Source organism: Panthera pardus, unplaced genomic scaffold (genome assembly GCF_024362965.1).
Source record: "Panthera pardus isolate Hobbes unplaced genomic scaffold, ASM2436296v1 HiC_scaffold_11, whole genome shotgun sequence".
Classification (NCBI taxonomy): Eukaryota; Metazoa; Chordata; class Mammalia; order Carnivora; family Felidae; genus Panthera; species Panthera pardus.
In genome coordinates, this window is record NW_026526666.1 from 53503458 (window position 1) to 53529011 (window position 25554).

At 35.5% G+C, this 25554-nt stretch overlaps 1 protein-coding gene across 2 annotated transcripts in view; it reads right to left on the minus strand.

Annotated features, from left to right (window-relative positions):
- The window catches only part of RAVER2 (ribonucleoprotein, PTB binding 2), a 97845-nt gene that overhangs the window by 16642 nt on the left and 55649 nt on the right, over nucleotides 1-25554 (minus strand). The window contains exons 7-11 of one of the 2 annotated variants that reach the window (XM_019449017.2): nucleotides 24929-24991; nucleotides 24660-24771; nucleotides 21785-22053; nucleotides 13846-13957; nucleotides 12111-12247 (exon numbers count right to left, since the gene is read on the minus strand). In XM_019449017.2, coding sequence (XP_019304562.2) covers nucleotides 12111-12247; nucleotides 13846-13957; nucleotides 21785-22053; nucleotides 24660-24771; nucleotides 24929-24991 — 693 coding nt within the window. Of the gene's footprint in view, nucleotides 1-12110; nucleotides 12248-13845; nucleotides 13958-21784; nucleotides 22054-24659; nucleotides 24772-24928; nucleotides 25031-25554 lie in introns of both variants that reach the window. The other variant, XM_019449016.2, reaches the window with a different exon arrangement.

Genomic DNA, 25554 nt, shown 5'->3' on the forward strand with positions numbered 1-25554 from the left:
CTTTAAAAAATTTATTTAAAAACGTTTAAAAAGAATATTTAAGCAGTACACTTTTGAGAAAATAACTTCGGCTCAATAGCAGTACTCAAATATTATAATCGACTAGAGAAATAGGATGTATAGCCCATTTTAAATTGTTTTCTAATTAGAACTAGATGTGTAATTAACTTGTTTTCTTATCATTAGATACTTTCAGGATCTCTAAAACACTGTGTGAAAATGCCACCCTCTGTTTAGTACAGTTAGGCTTTTTTTTTTTTTTTAATTTGAGTACATTTGTTGATGTTCACAAGGCTGTGTAGCCATGACCACAATCTAATTCCAGACCATTTTCATCACTCCAAAAGGACACCCTGTACCTGAAAACAGTTACTCCACAACTCCTATTTCCCTGACCCCTAGTAACTGTTTACTTTCTCTAAGAGTTTGCCTATTCTGGGTATTTCATATAAACAGAATCATGTAATATGTGACCTTTCGTATCTGGCTCAGCATAATGATTTCAAGGGTCAGCCGTACAGTGACAAGGATCAGTATTCCATCTCTTTTATAGCTACGTAATATTTCATTGTATGGATATGCCACATTTTGTTTATTCACTCATCAACTGATGGACATGTGAGTCATTTCCATTTTGGTTATGATGAATAATGCTGCTATGAAAATTAATGTCCAGGACACCTGGATGGCTCAGTCGGTTAAGCATCCGACTTCAGCTCAGGTCATGACCTGGCAGTTCTCTTGAGTTGGAGCCCCCACGTCAGGTTCTGTGCTGACAGCTCGGAGCCTGGAGCCTGCTTCAGATTCTGTGTCTCCCTCTCTCTCTGCCCCTCCCCTGCTTGCACTCTGTCTCTCAAAATTAAACATTAAATAAAAAAAAGTTAATGTCCAATTTTGTATGTGGACATTGTATTTTCAATTCTCTTGGGTATGTGATTCCTAGGTCATATGGTAAGCGTGTTTAACATTTTGAGGAACTGCTAAATTTTTCTAAAACAGCTGTGCCATTTTATACTCCCTCCCGGCAATGTCCAAGAGTACCAATTTCTCCACATCATTGCCAACCCTTTTTATGGTTCATTTTTCTTCATTCTCTTTCTATCGTTTAGGCTGGATACTCTCAATTGACTTATCTTCCTAACATGTTGGGTTTTTTGCCTGTTCAAATCTGCTATGCATAGTACATTTTTCACTTCAGTTATTGTACTTACTCGAATCTAGAACTTCTGTTTGGTCCTTTCCTAATAATTATTGCCAGTTTTATTGATGCTTTTTTTTTTTTTTTTCAGGAGAGAACACTTAGAGCTTTTTATTGTGCCCTTTTTTTGTTGATATCCATTTGGCCTGGATTTTCCATTTAGGCCTATAATACACTGCAGATTAATTTTAGAGTACGGTTTGAGGCAAGGGTCAGGGTTCACGATTTCAAATATGGATAATCAGTTGTTCTAACATTTCTATTCTTCACCTATTGAATTGTTTTGGCATCTCTTTCAAAAATCAGTTTGCCATTTAAGCATGGGCATATTCTGTTCTAGTGATCTATTTGCCGGTCATTATGCCAAAACCCCAATGCTCGATAGGACTTTATAGTAAATCTTGAAGTCATATACAGGAAGTCCTCCAAATTTGTTCTTTCATAAGACTGTTTGGGTATTTCAGCTCCTTTGCATTTTAATACAAACTTTAAAAATTGGCTTGTCAATTTCTATTTAAGAAAAAGGCTGCTGAAAAACTAGTTGGGGTAACACTGAATCTAGAGATAGTCTGGGGAGAATTGATATATTACCAATATTAAGTCTTCCAATTCACTGACACGATATAGCTTTCCATTCACAGGCACCTCGTTTAATTTCTCTCAGCAGTGTCTTGTAGTTTTCATTGTTCTTACAAATCTTGTTAATTTATTGCTATGTATTCCATGTCTGATGCTGTTGTAAATGGAAATTAAAAAAAAAACCTTTATTTTCCAATTGTTTGCTGCTTGTACACAGAAATACAACTAATTTCTGCATTCTGCCCTTCTATCATGTGACTTTGCAAAGTTTGTTAGTTTTATTGGTTGCTTTTCAGATTCTTAAGGGTTTTTCATGCAAAGTCATCATATGCAAAGAGAGACATTTTTACTTTTCCTTCCCATTTCACATTCCTTTTAAAAAACATTGCTGCAGTGATTGAAACTTCCAGCAAAATGTTGAATAGAAGCGGTGAAAGTATATAGTCAAAGCTTGCTCTGGAAACCTCTTTAATTGGAGCTTATACTCTATTTTAACTATTCTTATCATTCAGTTTAGGTTTCCTGCCTAGCTATTTGTTTTCTATTCATCCTGGGTTTTTTTTCCCCCTTTCCTGATATTTTTTGGCTTAATCAAATGTTCTTAGAATTCCATTAAATTATTGACACTTTATGTATACTGTTTTGTATTTTTTTTTAATGGTTGCTCTATGGGTTATAATGTGTTCCATAACTTATCAGTCTACTCAGTGTTACTGTTCTACTTCATATAAAATGCAATAATCCCACAACTATACTTTCATTCACCCCATACTATACTGTCATTTGTACAATTACCAAATATGTTGTATCTATGCACATTACAAACCCCACACCACAATGTTACAGTTTTGCTTTTAAATAGAGAAAATATATAGTATTTTATTTACCCACATATTACAGTTGTTTTAACACGGTCGTTCTCAATGAGGAGCAATCTAAGGGGTAGAAGAAAGATACTGCTAAATATCTTCCAATGCACAGGATAGTCTCCCCACCCTCTACCCAGCCCAAAATGTCAACAATACCAAGGCTGAGAAACTGTGCCTTAGGAATAATGTGCGTTGTTTTTATCTAGTTGCTTTCAAGATACTCTCTTTATAACTTTGGTTTTCATCATATTAACTAATGTGTCTAGGTAAGTTGTTCTTTTTATTTATCCTGTTTTGCAGGGGAGATGTCTCAGCCTGTTAGGTCTGTAGGGTTTTTACACCAAATTTAGAATATTTTTACAAACACTTTTTCAAATATTTCATGTGGCGTTACCTGTCTTCTCCTGGAACACCAATTACACTTATTTTAGACTACATGATATTGTCCCTCCGGTCTTGAGGATCTGTTCACTGATTTTCATTCTCATTTCTGTTTTTCAGACTGAATTATCTTTTTGTCTTTATGTTAATCATAACTTTTTTCCTGTTTTCTCCAATATTTTGCTAAGCCCATCCACTGTATTTTTGTTTCCAGATACTATACTTTTCGATTGTAGAGTTGCTATACTTCTTTTTTAGTGTATATTTCTTGCTGAAAATCCCCACCTATTCACTATGACTTTATTTTCCTTAAGTTCTTGAACATATAATCGCTGCTTTAAATAAGACCTTATCTACTAAGACCAACATCTGGGTCATCTTGGGGTCAGTTTCTATTAGTTTTCTTCTTTTTAAAAACATTTTTAATGTTTATTTTTGAGAGAGAGGGACAGACAGAGCGGGAGTAGGGGAGGGACAGAGAGAGGGGAAGACATAGAATCCCAGGCAGGCTACAGGCCCTGAGGTATCAGCACAGAGCCCGACGCGGGGCTATAACTCATGAAATGTGAGATCGTGACCTGAGCCAAAGTCAGACACGCAACTGACTGAGCCACCCAGGTGCCCCAAATTACTTTTCTTCTTAATTGTGGGTCACATTTCTTGTTTCTTCAGTTATCTAGTAATGTTTATTTACTGAACATTATACATGGTATATCATAATGATTATACATGTGTAATCTTCCTCTGGTGATTACTGATTTTTTTTTTATAAGAAGGAGATAACTTTGCTGAACTCAAACTCCAAAACTCTGTCTCTTCTGTGCAGGGGAAGAATCGAATCTGTTCTCAGTTCTTATCTTCTAGCTATTGTTTTCCACCAGGACCTGGAATCTCCCTTACAAACATATTTCAGAGGGTCAATTAAGTGTATTTCACCTGAGTTTACACAGAGATTTTTGAGGCTCCTTCCTAAGCAACCCCTTTTTCAGCGACTTCATGCTTACTTTTCAGCCTTGCTAATGGTTCTGAACTCTGTGCTCTGACCCCACCAGCCAGTAAATGCATGGGCTACAGGTGGTGTTAGGCAAACAGCCACACAAAGACAGATCTCATCCAGTGCCATTTCTATCTTTCAAGGACTAATTCCCCTTAGGGTTCTGCTTGCTTTTGATCATGTCCCAAGCCTTTGGATAGTTGTTTTTCTTTCATATTTAGTCCAGTTTTAATAATGGTTATCTGCAAGAGAAATAATGTGATACAGGCAACTTCACCAATATTGGAATACGAGTTAGGGATTATTATATCCATCTGGACCTCGACACATCCATCTCTCCTAATTCTTATGCATAGCAGCTAACACAAAAGAAACAAAAAAAAAAAAAAAAAAAGTTTTTATGAGACCCTACTTCCATGCCCGAAGAAACTCGTCCATGGTATAATGAAAATAACGTGGACTCTGTTATCACAGAAATTGTCTGCTAACTGCATGAACTTACAAAGATTATTAACTTCTTTTCCACTTGTATTAGGGAGGCAGTCTCACAGTGTTGTCAGAAAGGTTAAATGCTCACATCACAAAGCATACAGCGAGTGTTAAAAACAAAAAAACAATGTTGGTTTCTTTTCCTTAGACCTCTCCCTCCATTCCAGCAATGGAAATAAAAGGAATTCCTAAAACACGACCACTTTTTTTTCTAGTTACTTCATTCCATAAGTAACATCTAATCGAGTTCACTTCACGAAGATGAAAGAACACAAGACTGAGAACAAAACTCACTTGATGAACATACACAAGGCAGAAACAGAGACTGTTGAAGGGAATGATGAATCCAGGGAAGATTCCCACATCCACAGTGTCTCTGCGTAAGCAAGTATGGAGGCAGGAGGAAGACTGGTGATGTAAAAGGCATCTTTATCACAGAATTTCTCCATGAGTGAATACAGAAGTGTCTTTCTGCGGCTAAGAAAAGTATACAATGAACCACAATAATCTAATAAGCAAAACTGCTATTGAAAAAAACAGAACAAATTTCAAAAGTGAAATGAATGCAAAGGTAAGGAAAAAAATTAACTCGAAAAAATTAAATCATATATGTCAGCTGGGCAGAAGGTGGAGTAGGTAAACTCTACAATTGCCTTGTTCCATGGATACAAGTACATAACACTCCTCTCAGTGTAAGTAACCTAGAAAATGACCCAAAGACCAGGAGAACAAACTCCACAACTAAAGGCAGGCAAGAGGCTATAATGAAGAAGGTAGGAAGGGTGATGACATGGTCTGAAAGTGAAACAGACCGTGGTGTCCGTGGTGGGGAGGGAGTCAGTGGTGCAGAGAAGAGTGGAAAACAGATTTTCACACTAGGGAGCTCATGAATGGGGAGGACAAATCTCCACAATATTTCCTTTTGAACGTGAGAGGGGCCAAATTTCATGAGTTCTTAAAACCAGCAGGGCTTAAAGGCTGGAATTTTAAAAAACAGCAGGCTGAGCTCTGGGAGAGCCTGGATGGCAGTAGGAAGCAGAGCCCCCAACCTTAAAGAAACAGCACAATAAACAGCTTGTGCAGATACAGTGTAGACCAGCAGTTTGAAAATGCAGGGGTAGATAGGAAGGAGTGGGATTTGCTCATCTCAGAGCATGGCCTGGAGACACAGGGATCAGAGGGAGACTCCTCCAGGAACAACGGAGCTGCCAGGCACCACTGCCCTCCCTACCGCACAGCATAAACAACGGCCATCTGTGGGAACCAGCATGGCACCAACTCTCCTCACCTACCTTGCTTACACCAAGCCCCCAGCCCCGGTCTTCAGCAGATCTGCCCTTCCCAGTCATACATGCCCTAGGCTTGGCACTGTGAACCCGTCCCGGAGAAGACCAGACCACATCTCCTGTACCTTTTGTGAGACCTCAGTTCTGGCAGTAACAGGGGCAGGTCTCATTTAGCAAGCAGACCGTTGCACACCTTGCTAGAGAGCCTCTACAGACAACTGGACTGAAGGAAAAGCAGGCCAAGGCTCAACGGAATGGTACATGCAACACACACAGGAGACACTGAAGTGCCAGGCCCTGGGTAACAGGGGATACTGCCCTGTGGGATACTAGAGGATCTATTCTTCATAAGGCTATTATCATTAAGAGCATGAAAAGTAGCTGACTTTCCTAACACAGAAACAGACAAAGGAAGTCAGAGAAAATGAGGAGACAGAAACACATTCCAAAAGACGGGCCAAACCACAGCAACAGACAAAAGTGAAAGGAGAGAAGTAATATGCCTACCATAAAGATACTCCCTGAACTGGAGAAAAGAGTAGACGACATCAGTGAGACACAACACAGAGATTAAAAAAAAAAAAATCAGAGATCAAGTACACAATAAAATTTACTTAAAAATACACTTGATGGAATGAGCTTGATGAAACAGAGGAACAAATTAATAACTTGGAAGACAGAGTAATGGAAAGTAACCAAACTGAGCAAAGGAAAGAAATTATGCAAATTGAGAACAGTCTTAGGGAACTCACTGATTTCATCAAGCATAATAACATTCATATTATAGGGATCTCAGAAGAAGAAAGAAATAAGAGGGCAAAAAAATTATTTAAGGAAATAATCTGGGAAAGTAAGTAGATCCAGATCAGGAGGCACAGAGAGACCCCTCTAAAATTCAACTCAAGGAGGTGCATACCAAGACACATAGTAATTAAAATGGCAAAAAGTAGCAAAAAAGAAAAAGCTTTAAAAGCAGCAAGAGAAGACAATTATACACGAGGGAAACCCCATAAGGTTATCAGGATTTTTCAGTAGAAACTTTGCAGGCCAGAAGGGAATGGCATGATATATTTCAAAGTGCTGAAAGAAAAAAACATGCAACCAAGAACACTCTATCCAGCAAGGTTATCATTCTGAATAGAAGGAGCATAAAGAGTTTCTCAGACAACAAAAACTAAAGGAGTTCATGACCCCTAAACCAGTCCTACAAGAAATATTAAAGAGGACTCTCTGAGTGGAAAGGAAGACCATAAGTGAGAGTATGAAAAGTAAACACAAAAGCAGTAAAAATAAAAATATTTCTGTAAAAATCAGTCAATGGACGCATAAAGTAAAATGATGTAAAATATGACATCATATACCTAAAATATTGGGGAAGAGGAGTAAAGAATGGGTTTAAACTTAAACAACCTATACGCTAACAAACTGGACAACTTACAAGAAACAGATAAATTCTTAGAAACAAATAACCTATCAAAACTAGGGCGGAGGAAAAACAGAAAATTTGAACTGACCAATCACCAGCAATGAAACTGAATCAGAAATCAAAACAACTTCCCCAAACCAAAACTCCAGGACAAGATGGTTTCACAGGCAAATTCTACCAAACATTTAAAAAAGAGTTAATACCCACTCTTCTCAAACTGTTCCAAACAAATAGAAGAGGAAGGAAAATTTCAAAGTTCTATGAGGTCAGTATCACCCTGATACCAAAACCAGATACAGACACACACCCCTGTCCCCACCACACACACACACACACACACACACAGAAGTACGGGCCAAGATCTCTCGTGAATATAGATGCAAAAATCCTCAATACTCTACAATTAAGTGGAATTTTTTCCCCCAGGACACAAGAATGGTTCAATATTCACAAAACAATCAACATGATACATCACATCAGTAAGAGAAAGGATAAAAACTGTGTGATCATTTCAAAAGGTGCAGAAAAAGCATTTGACAAAGTATAATGTTCACTCATGATAAAACCTCTCTGCAAAGTACGTCTAGAGGAAACATATATCAACATAATAAAGCCCTTATTTGAAAAACTCACAGTGAACATTATACTCTGTGGGGAAAAACTGAGAGCTTTTCCCTTAAGGTCAGGAACAAGACAAGGATGTCCACTCTCACCACTTTTATTCAACACAGTACTGCAAGTCCTAGGCACAGCACTTAGACAACCTAAAGAAATAAAAGACATCTAAATTGGTAAAGAAGAAATAAAATTCAGTATTTGTAGATGACACAATACCATCCATAGAAAACCCTAAAGACTCCACCAAAAAACCACTACAAGTGATAAATGAATTCAGTAAAGCCACAAGATCTAAAATCAATGTACAAAAGTCTGTTGCATTCCTAAACACTAATAATAAAAATACAATCCTGAGGTGCCTGGGTGGCTCAGTTGGTTGAGCATCCGACTCTTGATTTCAGCTCAGGTCATGATCTCAGGGTTCATGAGATGGAGCCTCATGAGGGGCTCTGTGCTGACAATGTGGAGCCTGATTGGGATTCTTTCTCCTTCTCTCTGCCCCTTGCCCATTTATGCTGTCTCTCTCAAAATAAAGCATAAAAAAATAAAAATACAATCCCATTTATAATTTTACCAAATATATTAAATATGTAGGAATAAACTTAACCAAAGGGATAAAAGACCTATACTCTGAAAACTACAAAACACTGATGAAAGAAATTCAAGATGATGCAAAGAAATGACAAGACATTGATGCTCATGAATTGGAAACACCACTATTATTAAAATGTCTACCCTACCCAAAGCAATCTACAGATTTAATGCAATCCCTATTAAAGTACCAACAGCATTTTTTACAGAACTAGAAAAAACAATCCTAAAATTTGTATGGAACCACAAAGGATCTCAAATAGCCAAAGCAATCTTGAAAAAAATAAAATAAAACTGGAGGTGTCACAATTCCAGATTTCAAGTTACATTACAAAGTGGTAGTAATTAAAACAGAATACTACTGGCATAAAAACAGACACATAGATCAGTGGAATAGAACAGAAAGCCCAGAAATAAATCCACAATCACATGGTCAACTAATCTTCAACAAAGGAAGAATCAATATCCAATGTGAAAAAGACTGTCTCTTCAACCAGTGGTGCTGGAGTAACTGTAGAGCAACATGCAGAAGAATAAAAGTGAACCACTTTCTTTCACCATACACAAAAATAAACCAAAAGTGGATTAAAGACCTAAATGTGAGGCCTGAAACCATAAAAATCCTTGAAGAGAGCATAGGCAGTCTCTCGGACACTGGCCATAGCAACACTTTTCTAGAGGTCTCCTGAGGCAAGGGAAATAAAAGCAAAAATAAACTACTGGGACTACATCAAAATAAAAAGCTTCTGCACAGCAAAGAGAACCATCAACGAGAATAAAAGGCAATCTACTGAATGGGAGAAGATACTTGGCAAATGACATATCTGATAAAGGGTTAGTATCCAAAATATACAACTCAACACCCAAAAAAATGAACAATCCATTTAAAAAATGGGCAGAAGACACAAATAGATATTTCTCCAAAGAAGACACATAGATGGCCAAAAGACACATGAAAAGATGCTCAACATCACTCATCATCAGGGAAATGCAAATCAAAACTATAATGAGATATTACCTCATACCTGTCAGAATGGCTAAAATAAAAAATTTTAAAAACAAGTGTTGGCAAGGATGGGGAGAAAAAGGAACCTTCTTGCACTGTTGATGAGAATGCAAACTGGTGCATCCACTTTGGAAGACAGGATCAAAATTCTTCAAAATATTAAAAATAGAACTACTATGGGGCACCTGGGTGGCTCAGTTGGTTAAGCATCTGACTTCGGCTCAGTTCATGATCTCGCAGTTTGTGAGTGTGAGCCCCGCATCGGGCTCTGCACTGATAGCTCGGAGCTTAGAGCCTGCTTCAGATTCTGTGTCTCCTTCTCTCTCCGCCCCTGCTCTGCTCATGCTCTATCTCTCAATAATAAATAAAGTTTAAAAAAATTTTTTTTTTTAAATAGAACTGTATGATCCAGGAATAGTAGCGTTGGGCATTTATCCAAAAAAAAAAACAAAAACATTAATTCAAAAGGATACCTGCACCCCTATGTTTACTGTAGAATTACTTACAATAGCCAATATATGGAAGCAGCCCAAGTGTCCGCTGACGAATGGACAAAGATGTGGTATATATTTGTAATGCAATGTTACTCAGCCATAAAAAAAAAAAAGAAGAAAAAAGAAATCTTGCCATTTGCAACAACATAGGTGGAGCTAGAGAGTATTATGCTGAGCAACAGAAATCAGAGAAAGACAAATACCATATGATCTCACTCATATTTGGAATTTAAGAAACAAACAAGCAAAGGGAAAAAAGAGACAAACCAAGAAACAGACTCAAAGTGATGGTTACAGAGAGGAGGTGGTAGGGGAAATGGGGGAAGGGATTAAAAGTACATGTATCATGATAAAATTAAGTGATAAAAAAAAGTTACATAAAAATTAAATCATACATGTTTAAATAAATTTTTAAAAGTTTATTGTGCTTCCTCCTGTTTATAAAGTGAATTTTGTTCCTTGTAAAGAAAAAAGATAAAATTGTATAGGACCATATAAATTTTAAAAATTAATAAGAGATTATGAAACATTTACCATGAATTTACATGGTGTTTTACATGATTTTTAATATTTGCATTGTATATCTGGGATAAATATGACATGATTTGTTTACGTAGTCTTATAAATTGTTGGAAATTTAGGCTGTTTCTAATTTACAGAACTATAAACTATTTATAAATGATTTCACACATCTCTGATAATTTCCTTGGCTTTTGTCACCTGTAAGTATAATCAGCATACAATTAATGTCCCTATCTCAATTACTACTTAAATATTAATAAAGGAACAAAAATGGAATCTTAAGAAACATGTAAGAGAATGCTTTCCAAGTTGTATCTGTATTAATTCATGATTACTATTCCTTAGATATAGGTCTGTTGCCACCTACTTACATCATCTTTCAATCTGTTTTCTCCATCTTTTCCACGGGTAGGTAAGAGACTTTATTATACAGTATTCGAATATTCAACTGCACCATTTTTACAGAAACTATTACACTTGTGTTTCTAGTATCCTATCATTAAAGCATAATGAGGCATCAGTTGTTCCAAGTGAATTCACACAGGTTTACTTTTCTAAGGTTTTAGAGAGAGATGAGACAAACACAGTTGCTCCAAGGAAATCAAAGTGGAAGCATTGCTCACACAGATAGGACAGAGCTGAGAAGCTGATAGGCTAAGAAATTAGAAAGAATCAGAATGGTTAATTATAAGACTCTCATGATTATATAATCCTATACTGCTAACATATACACTCTCTGCTTAAGCCACTGAAAATAACCTGAAGGAGAAAAGGCCAAAGTAAAATTGACTTATTTAAATAATAACACAATATACCTTCTGAATATAATACTTTTTATGTTATTGATTGATTGGTTTAAATGTCAGAATAATGCCTACAATAATGATCATGTTTCTGTATCAGTAAGCAGGGGTGAAGAACAGAGGCATTTCCTTGGGTTCCTTAGTCAGATGTACATTGATAAAAACCAGAAGTCAGCAGAGTTTTTCTGTAAAGAGCCAGAGAGTAAATATTTAATCTTGTGGGTCCTATAGTCTTTGTTGTAGCTATTTAACTCTACCATTGTGGCACAACACAACCACAGACGATATGTAAATGAATGAATGTGGTGGTATTCCAATACAACTTCATTTACAAAACAGGTAGTAGGGGGGGGGGGTGGCACCTGGGTGGCTCAGTCGGTTGGGCTCAGGTCATGATATCACAGTCCGTGGGTTTGAGACGGAGCTCAGAGCCCGGAGCCTGCTTTGGATTCTGTGTCTCCCTCTCTCTCTGACCCTCCCCCATTCATGCTCTGTCTCTCTCTGTCTCAAAAATAAACAAACATTCAAAAAAATTAATAAAAGAAAAACAGGTAGTGGGCTGGATTTGGTCTATAGTTTGTTGGCCACTAGTCAACAAACACTGAGTAAACACTGAGAGGGAAATATCTAGTAAAATGCTAGTTAATTTCTAGCCTAAAGAACACGGCCTAAAACTCCAAATGAACAAGGAATATTGTATAGATGAATGCAATTTTACTTTCCTATGATATTTCCTATGATATTACAGGAATCACAATTTCAATTATAGGAATCACAATCACAATTATAGGAATATGAGCTCAATATACAGTTGAACCAATTTTTCTAGATATCAATACCTGAGAATCATTTACCTGTGCATAATCACCAAAAGGTTGAGAATAAGAAATGCACTTTTCCAATGTGTGTTGTGATTCATTTCCCTGAGAGATTGCATCCAGAATGTTGCTTGCAATTCCAGTCTTCTGTAGAGTGGTTTTACTTGCAGGGGCTAAAGGCAAAATCAATCATATTTTCAGCTAAAAGTTGTCTTATTGTAAGTTATAAGCAAAATACAAAACTCGTATTCCCAAAAAGAACACAAATTTTCATTAGCCAGTATATGTCTATATTTATTATGCCCAGGGGAAAAATATGTAGTATATGATGTTGTCTTGTTCATTTAAAGCAACTGAAAGTGGAAGTTTGCCCTATAGATAAATAATTTTGATAGAAACATTTTTTAGATCTATATCTAATCTCTAAAAGAAGGCAAACAAGGGGCGCCTGGGTGGCTCAGTCGGTTAAGTGCCCGACTTCGGCTCAGGTCATGATCTCACGGTTCTTGAGTTTGAACCCCACTCAGGTCATGATCTCACGTTTCTTGAGTTTGGGCCCCGTGTAGGGCTCTGTGCTGACAGCACGGAGCCTGGAGCCTGCTTGGAGTTCTGTGTCTCTCCCTCTCACTCTGACCCTCCCCAACCCCTGCTCATACTCTGTCTCTCCCTCTCACTTTCTCTCTCTCTCAAAAATAAATAAGTTAAAAAAATGTTTTTAAAGAAGGCAAACCAAATGTAAACTAACTGTTCTTGTTAATGCAATAGTTGTAACCATCCATTTTTAGACGAGGTAAAAATGTGACATGGGAGAAGCACATTAAATTTTTTTCTGGCTCTTTAAAAAAATTACAAATCAATGTCTACATTTAAGAGGATACTTTATAAAATACAAAGAACGTATATTAAAACCTTTAATCTCCTTCATTCAGTCCTATTCTTTTTCCCAGAGGTAACAGTTTAGAATTTATTTTCCAAAATTTACTGTATGCATTTATACATTAAGTATGCACACATAAGAATATACGGCTTTATACAAACATGAATGGAATCTCTTTGTTCCTACATTGGCTTTTTTCACTTAATTTGCTTTAGAGATAATTTCATATTAGTACGTGTAGCTCTCCCTCAATTACCAAAAAAATTATACTGTATTCTATTTTATGATGAACTAATTTTTATTTAACCACTCCACTACTGAAGAACATTAAGGTACTTTTCAGTTATACCAATTGACAGCCAACATTGTAGTGAATATCCCAGTACCCAGAGCATATACCACATTTGTGATTTTCCTTTAAAATTATAAGTTATTCTAACTGAAGACCTGAGAAGGCCTTTCAAGAAAGTAAACAAGAGTTCAACCTCTGCCAATTATCATTAGCTCAGATATTTTGGGGTAGTTTGCAAATATTCTGGATAGTAGATTACTTACATAGGCTCTTTTTTAAAAATACGGTTCTATATGTATTGCAAAGCATTATAGTATTGTCAATAATTCCTTTCCTCAATTATTTTCTATTATGATTCAATAATTCAATAAATTAATTATATTCTTAATAAAATATTACAGAAGATATTTTCCTTAAATAATCAGAATGTATTTTAAGTGTCTTAATTTTAGTTACTCTTTCAATTTAAAGGCTGGTCATAACTTAAGCTTTAATTAGTCAATAAGCATTATTTGCTTTCATTAAATTAAAAATTAAAGCAAAACTGATTATAGAAAATATTCAATACAACTCCAAAATATTAATACTGAGCTCTCACTTACATGATAAGCACACACTGGGCAACACACTTGCCAAGTTCAAGTATGGATTTTTACTGAGCCGTATTTCTTTTGGTGGTTCTCCCAATAGTGAAGTCTGATTCTTAGAAGCAGCCTATTTATCAAAAACAAAAGAGTAGGTGCTTACTAGGAGGTACAAGAAAATAAAGATACATAAAGAGTAATGCCAATTCTTCAATAAATCCAGTCCAGTGTAATAAAAATCTGTGGAACCTTATATTTGAACATATTAAGTTATGGGATATTTCTGGATATTGATTAAAATTATCACATTCCACTTGTTATTTTTGTCAATTAGTTGTTTTTTTTTTAACTATTCTAGAACCATAAAACTTCAGAACTGAAAGAAAATTAAAGGCCTTCATATAAATCCTTCTCATTTGAATTAGGAGAGAATTCATCTTCATAAGAAAAGACAAATCCCATACCTTTTTTCCAGAAATATTGTTATCCACATTTTCTTATTAAGATTTCTATTTTATATTGTACAGCTACAGCCAAATGATAAAGGAAAGCTTATTTATCTTTGGTTCTAAGAATAATACCAAACAAAATCAGTGGACTTAACAAGATCCAAATACACATTTAGATGATAACCCTAGAAACATTTCTTGAAAAGATATGCTATCAATATAATTTTATATAACAAGGTATAAGCGTATTTCTTTATTTCTAATATTTCTTTAATACTATTTCTAGTATTTGTAGTATTTCTTTAAATGGAAAGGGCTGATTCTTCAGATCATTTCAATTTCTTCCAACAAAATTTTGTGCTTTTCGTTCCCTGTTTAAAGACAACAATTCAGATTACTATAATAAAGTTAAAGCTAGCAGCTAAGTTTTAATTTCCAAATTAATTTTTATTTTGTTCTCCAAACAGAATGAAGAAAGTATAATCTGAAGTGCTTATTTCTATATTTGAGAGCCAGAGCTCCTTTTATTTGCTCCTTATCTGGCCAACATTACTGTATTTGGATTGAGAAATCTATCTTGCATCTCTTCATAAGCCCCAAAGTAGGACTTGTGATATGTAAATCACAGATGTAAATGTATTCATCCATTCACATATGTTTACTGAATGTTCACTATGCTTCAGGCACTGTGGTATTGATAACACCAAAATGAGTAAGACAGGAATACTACCCTTAAGAAATTCACAGTCAAGCAGATACAATAGCTCAAAAGAAGTCTGAGGTGGAACCCTAAGATTCTAGGTGGGAGCTAAAACCATTAGATGTTTGCCAAAAGAAAGCGTATAGCACCAGAAAAGACAATGCCTTAGAATTCAGTAACTGAGTAAAGGTAGCCAGCAAAGTACTCTCAGATTTTGTTTCTAAAGTACTTACATGGCCAAGGTAATCAGATTCTATCCTATCAGGGGTTCTCTAGCTATGAAAGAGAATCAATCATAAAATTTTAAAACGTACAGAGTCTGCCGACAAAGAAAAGCCCTGGACCAAATGGCTTCAATGGATAATTCAATAAGACATTTAAAGAGGAATTAAAACCAATTCTTCTTAAACTCTTCCACAAAACTGACGAAGAGAAAATACTTCTTAACGTATTCTATGAGACCAGCATCACCCTAGTACCAAGGCCAGACAGACACTACAAAAAAGAAACTACAGACCGATATCGAATATCACTATTTGTGCTAAAATCACCAACAAAACACAAGCAAGTCAAATTCAGTGGATTATTAAAAGGGTTATATACCATAACCAACTGGGATTTATTCACAGAACACAAGGACAATTCAACATACAAAAATCATTCAATGTAATACACTACATTAACAGAATGGAGAAAAAACCCCACATGATCACCTCAAATGATGCAGAAAAAGCATCTAACAAAATTCAGCACACTGTCATGATTAAAATTCAACAGGCTCAACATATTAGGAATAGAGGGAAACTACCTTAATACAACAAAAGCTATATATGAAACATTACACTCAATGGTGAAACACTGAAATATTTCCCTCTAACATCAAGAACAAGACAAAGTTGTCTACTTTCACCACTTCTGTTCAACATAATATTAGAAGTTCTAGCCAGAGCAATTAGGCAGGAAAAAGAAATAAAAGGCATCCAAACTAGAGTGGAAGAAGTAAAATGGTCTCTGCTTGCAGATGACATGAAAACCCTAAGTAGCGCGCACACACACACAGACACAAACTGTTGGAGTAAATGAATTCAGCAAAGTTGCAGGATATAAAATCAACATGCAGAAATCAGTTACATTTCTACACACTGATAATGAACAATCCAAAAAGAAAGTTAAGAAAACAATTCCCCTTACAACATAATCAAAAAGCATAAAAAAGAAGATTAACCGAACCAAGAAGGAAAAATACCTGTCTACTAAAAACTACACAACATGGCTAAAAGTGATACTTGAGCAGAAATCTCAATAAAGTGAGAGATTAAGCCATGAAAACATCTAAGACTGCACTGTCTGACACGGTAGCCACTATCTACACATGAATACTCAGCATACAAAATGTGAACAGTTTAAACTGAGCTGTTTGTGAAATGTAAGGTATATACTAAATCGCAAAGAATTAGTACCAAAGAAAGAATGCAAAGTATCTTAGTAGTTCAGTATATATTACATTTGGTAATAGTATTTTGAATATGCTGAGTTAAATATTAAAATATCAAAAAACATTGCTGAAATAAAAGACATAAATAAATGGAAAGATATCCTATGTTCATGGGTTAGACGACATAATGTTAAAATGTCAATATTAACCAGAGTGACCTCCAGATTCAATACAATCCCTATCAAAATTCTAACTTTTCTTTGCAGAAGAAGAAAAATCTATCCTAAAATTCATATGGAATTTCAAGGGACCCCCAAAATAGTAAAAACAATGTTGAAAAAGATGAAAAATAAGAACAAGAATAGAGGGCTCATACTTTGTGATTTCAAACTTACTAAAAAGCAACAGTAATCATAACACTACAGTATTGGCATAAAGACACACAGACAAATGGAATAGAATAGAAAGCCCAGAAATAAGTCCCTGCGTATATAGTTAAATAATTTTTGACAATAGTCAATGGGGACAGGACAGTTTTTTCAACAAAAGTGCTGGGAAATCTGGGTATCACATGTAAAAGAATAAAGTGGATCCTTACCCTACACCACATACAAAAATAAACTCAAAAATCAAAGACCAAAATTAAGAACTAAAATTATAGAATTCTTTTTTTTTTTTTAATTTTTTTTTTTTTTAATTTTTTTTTTTTTTCAACGTGTTTTATTTATTTTTGGGACAGAGAGAGACAGAGCATGAACGGGGGAGGGGCAGAGAGAGAGGGAGACACAGAATCAGAAACAGGCTCCAGGCTCCGAGCCATCAGCCCAGAGCCTGACGCGGGGCTCGAACTCACGGACCGCGAGATCGTGACCTGGCTGAAGTCGGACGCTTAACCGACTGCGCCACCCAGGCGCCCCTAAAATTATAGAATTCTTAAAAGCTTAGGTGGAAGGCTTCATATTTGCCCATTAATTTTTGGGTCTGACACCAAAAGCAGAAGCAAAGAAAGAAAGAAAGAAAGAAAGAAAGAAAGAAAGAAAGAAAGAAAGGAAGGAAGGGAAAAGGAAGGAAGGAGGGAAGGAAGAAGAGAAGGAAAGGAAAGAAAGAAAAGGAGGGAGTGGGGGAGAGAAAGGAAGGAAGGATGGAAGGATCACATGTTGGGTCACAAAATAAGTCTGAACAAACTTAAGAATACTGAAATCATATTGAGTACTGTTCTGACCACAGTGGTATGAAACCAGAAATCAAAAACAGGAGAGAAACTGGAAAATTTATATATGAATAAATTAAACAACACATTCCTGAACAACCAACAGGTCAAAGAAGAAATCAAAAGAGAAGTCAAAAAGGATCTTGACACCAATGAAAATGGAAATATAACATACCAAAACTTATGGATGCAGCAAAAGCAGTTCCAAGAAAGAAGTTTATAGTAATGCGTAGTACAGGAAGAAAAAAGATCTCAAACAACCTAACATTATACATCAAGGAACCAGAAAAAGAAACAAACTAAGCCCAAAATTAGCATAAAGAAGAACATAGTAATGATTAAAGCATAAATAAATGAAATACAGACTAGAAAGGTCCATGAAACTAAGTGTTGGCATCTTGAAGAGATAAACACAACGGATAGACCCTGACTAGACTAACCGAGAGAACAAGAGAGGACTCCAATAGTTACAAATGAAAGAGGAGACATTAAAACTGGTACCACAGAAATACAAGGGATTGTAAGAAACTATTACCAAGAAATATTTGCCAACAAATTGGATAACCTACAAAGAAATGGATAAAGTCCTGGAAACCTATACCCTATCAAGACCAAATCATTACAAAAATAGAAAATCTTATCAGACAAATAATGAAGTAAGGAGTAGTCAAAAACCTCCCAACAATGAAAATAACAGGACTAGATGGCTTCACTGGTAAACTGTACCAGACATTTAACGAAAAATTAATGCCATTTCTTCTGAAACTCTTCCAAAATGTTCAAGAGGAGAGAATACTTTCCTAATTTATTTAATGAGGCCAGCATTACCTTCATACCAAGGCAAGAATACTGCAAGAAAATAAAATTACAGACCAATATCCCTGATAAACACAGATGCAAAACTCAATAAAATACTAGCAACCCAAATTCAGCAATATATTAAAAAGATTGTACATCATTATCAAGTAAGATAGACAACTCAGAAATAAACCCACACATATGTGCTCAATCTTTGACAAGGGAGCCAAGAATTCACAATGGAAAAAAGGAGATCTCTTTAATAAATGGTGCTGGGGAAATTGGACGTCCACATGCTAAAGAATGAGAATGGACCCTGATCTTACACCACACACAAAAATTCACTCAAACTGGATTAAAGACTTAAATATAGGATCAGAAGGCATAAAACCCCTAGGAGAAAATATAGGAAAAAAACTCCTTGACATTAGTCTTAGCAGGGACTTTTTGGATATGACACCAAAAGCAAAGGCAACAAAAGTAAAAATAAACAAGTGGAACTACATCAAACTAAAAAGCTTCTGTACAGCAAATGAAAACACAATCTACTGAATGAGAGAAAAGCAATATGACCATAATGAGAAACAGTATAGAAGTTCCTAAAAAAAATAAACAATTGGGGCGCCTGGGTGGCTCAGTCGGTTGGGCGGCCAACTTCGGCTCAGGTCATGATCTCGCGGTCCGTGAGTTCGAGCCCCACGTCGGGCTCTGTGCTGACAGCTCAGAGCCTGGAGCCTGTTTCAGATTCTGTGTCTCCCTCTCTCTGACCCTCCCCCGTTCATGCTCTATCTCTCCCTGTCTCAAAAATAAATAAAACGTTAAAAAAAATTAAAAAAAAAATAAACAATTACCGTATGATCCAGCAGTCCCATTTCTGGGTATATATTCACAGGACATGAAATCCCTGTCTCAAGTGTCATCTGCACTCTCATGTTCACTGAAGCACTATCCCCAACAGACAAGATATGAAAACAACAGAACTGCTCTTTGATGGGTGAATAAAAAAAAGTGTGTATATATTCAGTCTTAAATAGGAAAGAAATCTTGCTATTTGTGATAATGAGGATGGACCTTGAGGGCATTATGCTAAATGAAAAAAGTCAGACAGAGAAAAACGAATACTGTATGATCTTACTTACATGCAGAATAAAAAAAAGAAAAGAAAAAACAAGCTTACAGATACAGAAAACAGATGGGTGCTTATCAGAGACAGAGGTGAGCAAAACAGGTGAAAAAAGTCAAAAGGTACAAACTTCCAGTTATGAAATAAATAAATGATGGGGATGTGATGTACAGGATGGTGACTATAGTTAATAAAACCACGTTGCATATTTGAAAGTTGCTAAGAGAACAAATCTTAAAAGTTCCCATCATACACAAAAAATTATAATGTATGTATGTATGGTAATGAATATTAACTAGACTTACTGGGGTGGTCATTTTGTAATATGTGTGATATGTATCAAATCCTTATATTGTATATCAGAAACTAATATAATGCTGTATGTCAATTATACCTTAACAAAAAATTTCTTAAAAACGTAAGTCTAAAAATCTAAAGTTGAATGAAACCAATTATGTTTAACAAAATCAAATTTCTTGCTTCATTCTTGGAAAACACACTTTGAAATTACCTGGCACAAACCCCTACTGTCAAAAGAGGAATCACTTTACAGCAATCTGTACCAATGCTCATTTCATGTCTACTTAATTGTTTTCAGTGACAGGACAGTCACATCTTAGTGAAAGAATCAAGCTTTTTGTTTGTGTGAAAGCTTCAACTGCTCTTTGTTGTATTAAGCCTAATACACTATTTTGTTGTATAAAGCCTAATGCTTTACTGTAGCTCATAGTTACTGGACTAGTTCTGCCTACTGGTGAAACACAAAATACCCTGTGACTAGTCTGAGAATATATTTTTTAAATAGATATCCAGCTTGTCTTCTCTTTCAGGGTTACATGTCTCCATTTCCCTCAATTTTTTTCACAGAACCTGTTTTCCTGGCCCTGCACCACTTTGGCTGTTTTCCTCCTGATAGACTCTGCCCATTATGTGAATCACCCCAAATCAAGCTTTTCTAAAGAGCTGGTGCTTTCTGTGCAAAAAGATATAGCATATTCATATATGAGTTCCAATTGTTTAACTTCCCTCAAAAACCCCCAAAATTAATAGTGCAGATAAATTTTTAAAACTCATTCTACAAGATCTGCCTTAGCTTTCTCAATGAACAATTGTAGGGCATCCCATCCATATCTGCTGCTATGACTAGTTGACAATAAAACCACCTCCAAATTAATCTAATTATTTTGACATTTCAATACAGCCAACTACATGAATTTTTTTTCCTCACATGCTGCTTATAACCTGAGTTTTATAATACTTACAAACCAAAGGGTACTTCAGGGTATGAATATAAATTAAATGTACTTTATTCTGCCTACCAAGTTTAACATTTACAAATGTCGCTGGTCTAAGAACAAATAAAATAATTGGGTAAAACTTCCAGAATTAAAACAGAGATTAGATTCTTTTGAGCAGACCAGAGTTTAATAACTGACTTTGACATTTTTCAGATAAAATTGGTTTTGCCTTTACATATTAAACTAATACCTAGTTACAGAGTATAAATTTAAAGTAGAAAAAATTAACATTTTGAAAAGCGTTATTATTTCATTAGAGAGCCTCATAAATAACATCATATCATTAGATAAGTATTAATGATACTCTTAAGCTTTTCCAAACTACAAATTTTGAACTTGGTTTATATTTCATTTCTAAAATATCAAGCATTTGTGAATATTAGAATTCTGAATTCTAATTGAAATACTGAATTTTAGAAAAGTATCTAGAAGAATAAAGAATCCATATTTAAGTTATTTTACATACTTAAAAAACTCATTTTCTTCAAATTGAAATTATTTTATTTACAAACTGGTAAGTAATTAAGCATAGTCACAAACATCAGCTGGCATAACTTATCAAAAGATGGGTTGTTTGCTTATAATAACAGTTTTATGAGTGCAATATTTTCTTCTATTTTGAGAAGTAAATGCACACTATGAAAAAATCATGTCATTGATATATCAATCATCTAGTTTGTAATCCACATTTCTATACTTTAAGTATATTATTAACTTTCTTTGGAATTTAAAAATACTGAAGATACTTTATGATACTTCATAAATTACATTACCTGTAAAATAAACCCCAAATTAGAATCCTCTAGAATTAGAATTTAAAAAATTTTAAAAGAATAGACATATATATTCCTGCGTATTATCTACATACATGTAGTATACACATGTATATGTGTGTACTTGTGTGTTTGTGTGTGTGTATATATGCATAAACACAATTTTCTTACCCCTGAACTTATCTCCGAGCCTCTTGGCTGACTCTGCTGTTGCTTATGGTGTCCTGTCAGCAAGCCTCCTGCAGTAAGGTTTGGAAAGCTCTGAAGATAAGCCTGTGACCCTGAGAAATTTCCTTCTGCCTTCCCCACCGAGGCTGGCTGTTTCTCCTGAGTATTCCCGTGCCCTGGCCCAGCTTGTCCAGCAATGTGCTGATTTGGAAAGAATGGTAACATGCCCATTCCAGCTGTTATAGTTGTTTGAGTTGGAATCAGATTAGATGCTGTAATAAACCACAAATGCAAAAAGATTTGATTAGACAAGAGTTCTTCACAACAGTCCTTTGGATGTTTGTTAAGTTATGGGCAAAATGTGGAAAAAACTATTTTGTGCCCGTTAGAGAAGAGTTATATTTAAAACATGAAGTTAGTGGTTGTAAAGTAGCAGGTTTCCATATGGGGGTAATAAAAACAAACCCTATAACAGTAATCATGCTTTCCTTATTTTCAACAACTTCCAGGATAATCTCAAGGATATTTTTTAACTCCAAGTTTTAGCTGTATATTGTAAAATATGAGAGCAAAATGTGTATACTTTTTGGCACTTAAGTTACATCAGGTGCCTTTGTTTTAATGCCCAATCACTGTAATTTGCCTGCTTCCATAAATAATTAAGTCTTCAGCTGAAAAAATTCTCTGACACTTAAAAATAAAGTTAAATTAAATCCAACAATAGTTTTGGTCAGCCAACTTGTACCAGTTCATAACAGCTGACTATGGGTATCTTTTCCCAGCTCCTGAATTCAGTGTCTTCATGTGGGTAGTGTGCAATTGGCCATGACTTGTAGTGCTTACACATAGACCTCTACAAATGCTATGAAAATCAAGACTTTTTTTTAGACCTAGAGAGCTGGTTTTTAAACATCAGCATAACCCTGGTTTGAAAAACTGTAATATTTGTGAATAGATAGGCACCAATTTAACACATGAAAGCTTTACATTTTTATTTACAGGAAATACCAAGAAATTCTGGAAGAGATGAAAATTTTAATAGGAAAATTTTGAACCATTCCACTTTTTAAAAATCTATGGCTCACAATTAGAAGAAAAGAGCTAATTTTGATAAGTATGTTAAGTCAAATTTATATTTTACAAATTCACTGAACAAATTTCTTAAATTATTTCTAGTACTAAATAGAGGTGGATACTTCAGTTCTTCTAGCAATGTATTTATTTGGACATTTTGTTGTTTTTTTTTTTTTTTTAAATTTTTTTTTTTCAACGTTTTTTATTTATTTTTGGGACAGAGAGAGACAGAGCATGAACGGGGGAGGGGCAGAGAGAGAGGGAGACACAGAATCGGAAACAGGCTCCAGGCTCCGAGCCATCAGCCCAGAGCCTGACGCAGGGCTCGAACTCACGGACCGCGAGATCGTGACCTGGCTGAAGTCGGACGCTTAACCGACTGCGCCATCCAGGCGCCCCTATTTGGACATTTTGAATTTTAAATGTTCTTAAAACAGTTTATGCAAAAGCAAATAGCTTATTATTTAACCCAACAAAAATAATAAACATCTGCATGAAGGGTGGGTGGCTCTCGGTTAAGCATTCAACTTCAGCTCAGGTCGTGATCTCACGGATAGTGGGTTTGAGCCCCACGTGGAGCTCTGTGCTGACAGGTCAGAGCCTAGAGCCTGCTTTGGATTCTGTGTCTCTCTCTCTCTCTGCCCCTCCCCTGTTCATTCTCTGTTGCTCTCTTTTAAAAATAAATAAACGTTAAAAAAATTTTTTTAAACATCTGCATGAACTTTTAGTGATATAAAATTTAATTTTTGGAAAAGGCTCCATCATACCATAAAAATTTCTACACCTGTCTGTATACTAGTTTAACTTTCACCCAGTCAATTTAAACAATCAGAATTGGTGGATTTATTTGATCATTTGACTTGCTGGCTTCCTGCAAAGGCAAAATATACTACCCTATATTTAATTGACTTTTTTTAAAAATTACTTGTGGCCCTTCTCTTTTCCCAGCATAATCACTTAAGACAAATTTCAATTACACTTCAAACTGAAAGTTCCTTTCAAGTCGCATTCCAATAAGAAATCTTGGTATACCAGATGCTTTTGTTTTTCTAAAAAATAATTGTTTTGTTTAAATTTGTCATCTTTTCAGGGGCACCTGGGTGGCTCGGTTGGTTAAGCGTCAGACTTCGGCTCAGGTAATGATCTCACAATTGTGGATTCGAGCCCCTCATCGGGCTCTGTCCTAACAGCTCAGAGCCTGGAGCCTGTTTCAGATTCTGTCTCCCCCCTCTCTCTGCCCCTCCCCCACTCGCGCTGTCTCCCTCTGTCTCAAAAATAAATAAACATTTAAAAAAAATGTTTAAATTTGTCATCTTTTCAGAAACACAGAGTACACATGTTGTTATTTTTCTTCGACTACTAGTTTGGAGATCACATTTAAAAAATAATACAAATAAATCATCAAAGTTTACCAAAATACCACATATTTCTTTAAAAGCTAAGGGTTTCTTATTCAGGCAAAAATTAAATGGATATCTATGTAATATGTTGTCAGCCCAGTGGGCAGCACGTCACTCTCAAAGGGATCTATGTCTTTGCCTCATGCTGCTGTGAACAGTCATCAAATATTAAAGCATATCCAACAGGGAAAATGTGATCTTGGCATGGAAGCAAGTCCATCAATAACTTATCAATAGTTTTCTTATATGAAAAATAGAAAAGCCAAGAGGGCTCTTAAAATTTTAAATGACTGAATAAAACTCAAATTTAACCTTTCTGTAAATAAAAGCAGAATATAGGTAAACCATCTTTAAATCTCAAATCTGATCGTTTCCAGACTTCTCAGTAAATGCATGTCATTTACTTTTATGTGCTTCTCCATGATGACCCAACTCTGTTTTCAAAGGAAGCGCTGACCCCATCCCTACTGTGGTTTGAAGTATCATGGCTGGGGGATCTCCAAGTAAGCCCGGTTTCTGCAAAAGAAGAAAAGAAAATAAGACTTCTGCTCATGGCAGCAGGATATCACCAAATGAAAAGGCTACACATGTGAATGTTCATAAATAATCTGACAGCCTGAATACAGAAAAGGAATGAACTCAATTCCAAAGAAAAAAACAATGCCATACTTACATTATTAGGAATATTCTCAAACTTCATTAATTGTTGCTGTGCCAATGGTACATGAGAAAGATTCTGAAGGAATAAATTAGAAGTATTACCCATAACTGTGCTCTGTGAAAATGATAAAGCATCAAGTTAGTTTAATTTTGAAAAGCTACTTTTCACAGAACCCAATTCATTTTAAAGTTCAGTTCTCCAGTTGATCTGAGCAAAAGCCAATAGCTTCTTAATATCCTACTTTCCTACTTCAGGCAATGCTAATTAATTCTTTTAATAGTATACAAGATGTGATTATGTGGTCATAGAACTAACTCCAGATCTTTTTTTCTTTCATCCTTCTTCCTCCCCCCACCCCCTTTTGGCTTTATGTCAGTGTCATTCAATCATTTATTTATTCATTTAATCATCCAACACGTATTTACTGAGCACTTACTGTGTGCCAGGTACAGTGCTACATAATGTGAAATACAAAATACGATCTGCCCTCACAGATCTTAGAGGTTCCTGAGGGAGGGAGACATTAACATTAAAAACATATAATTACAAATGGTGATGAGTATGTGAAAGAAAAATACAGGAGCTATGAGAATAGTTGGGGATTTGATTTAGGTTGGTGAATTCAAGGAAATTTTCCC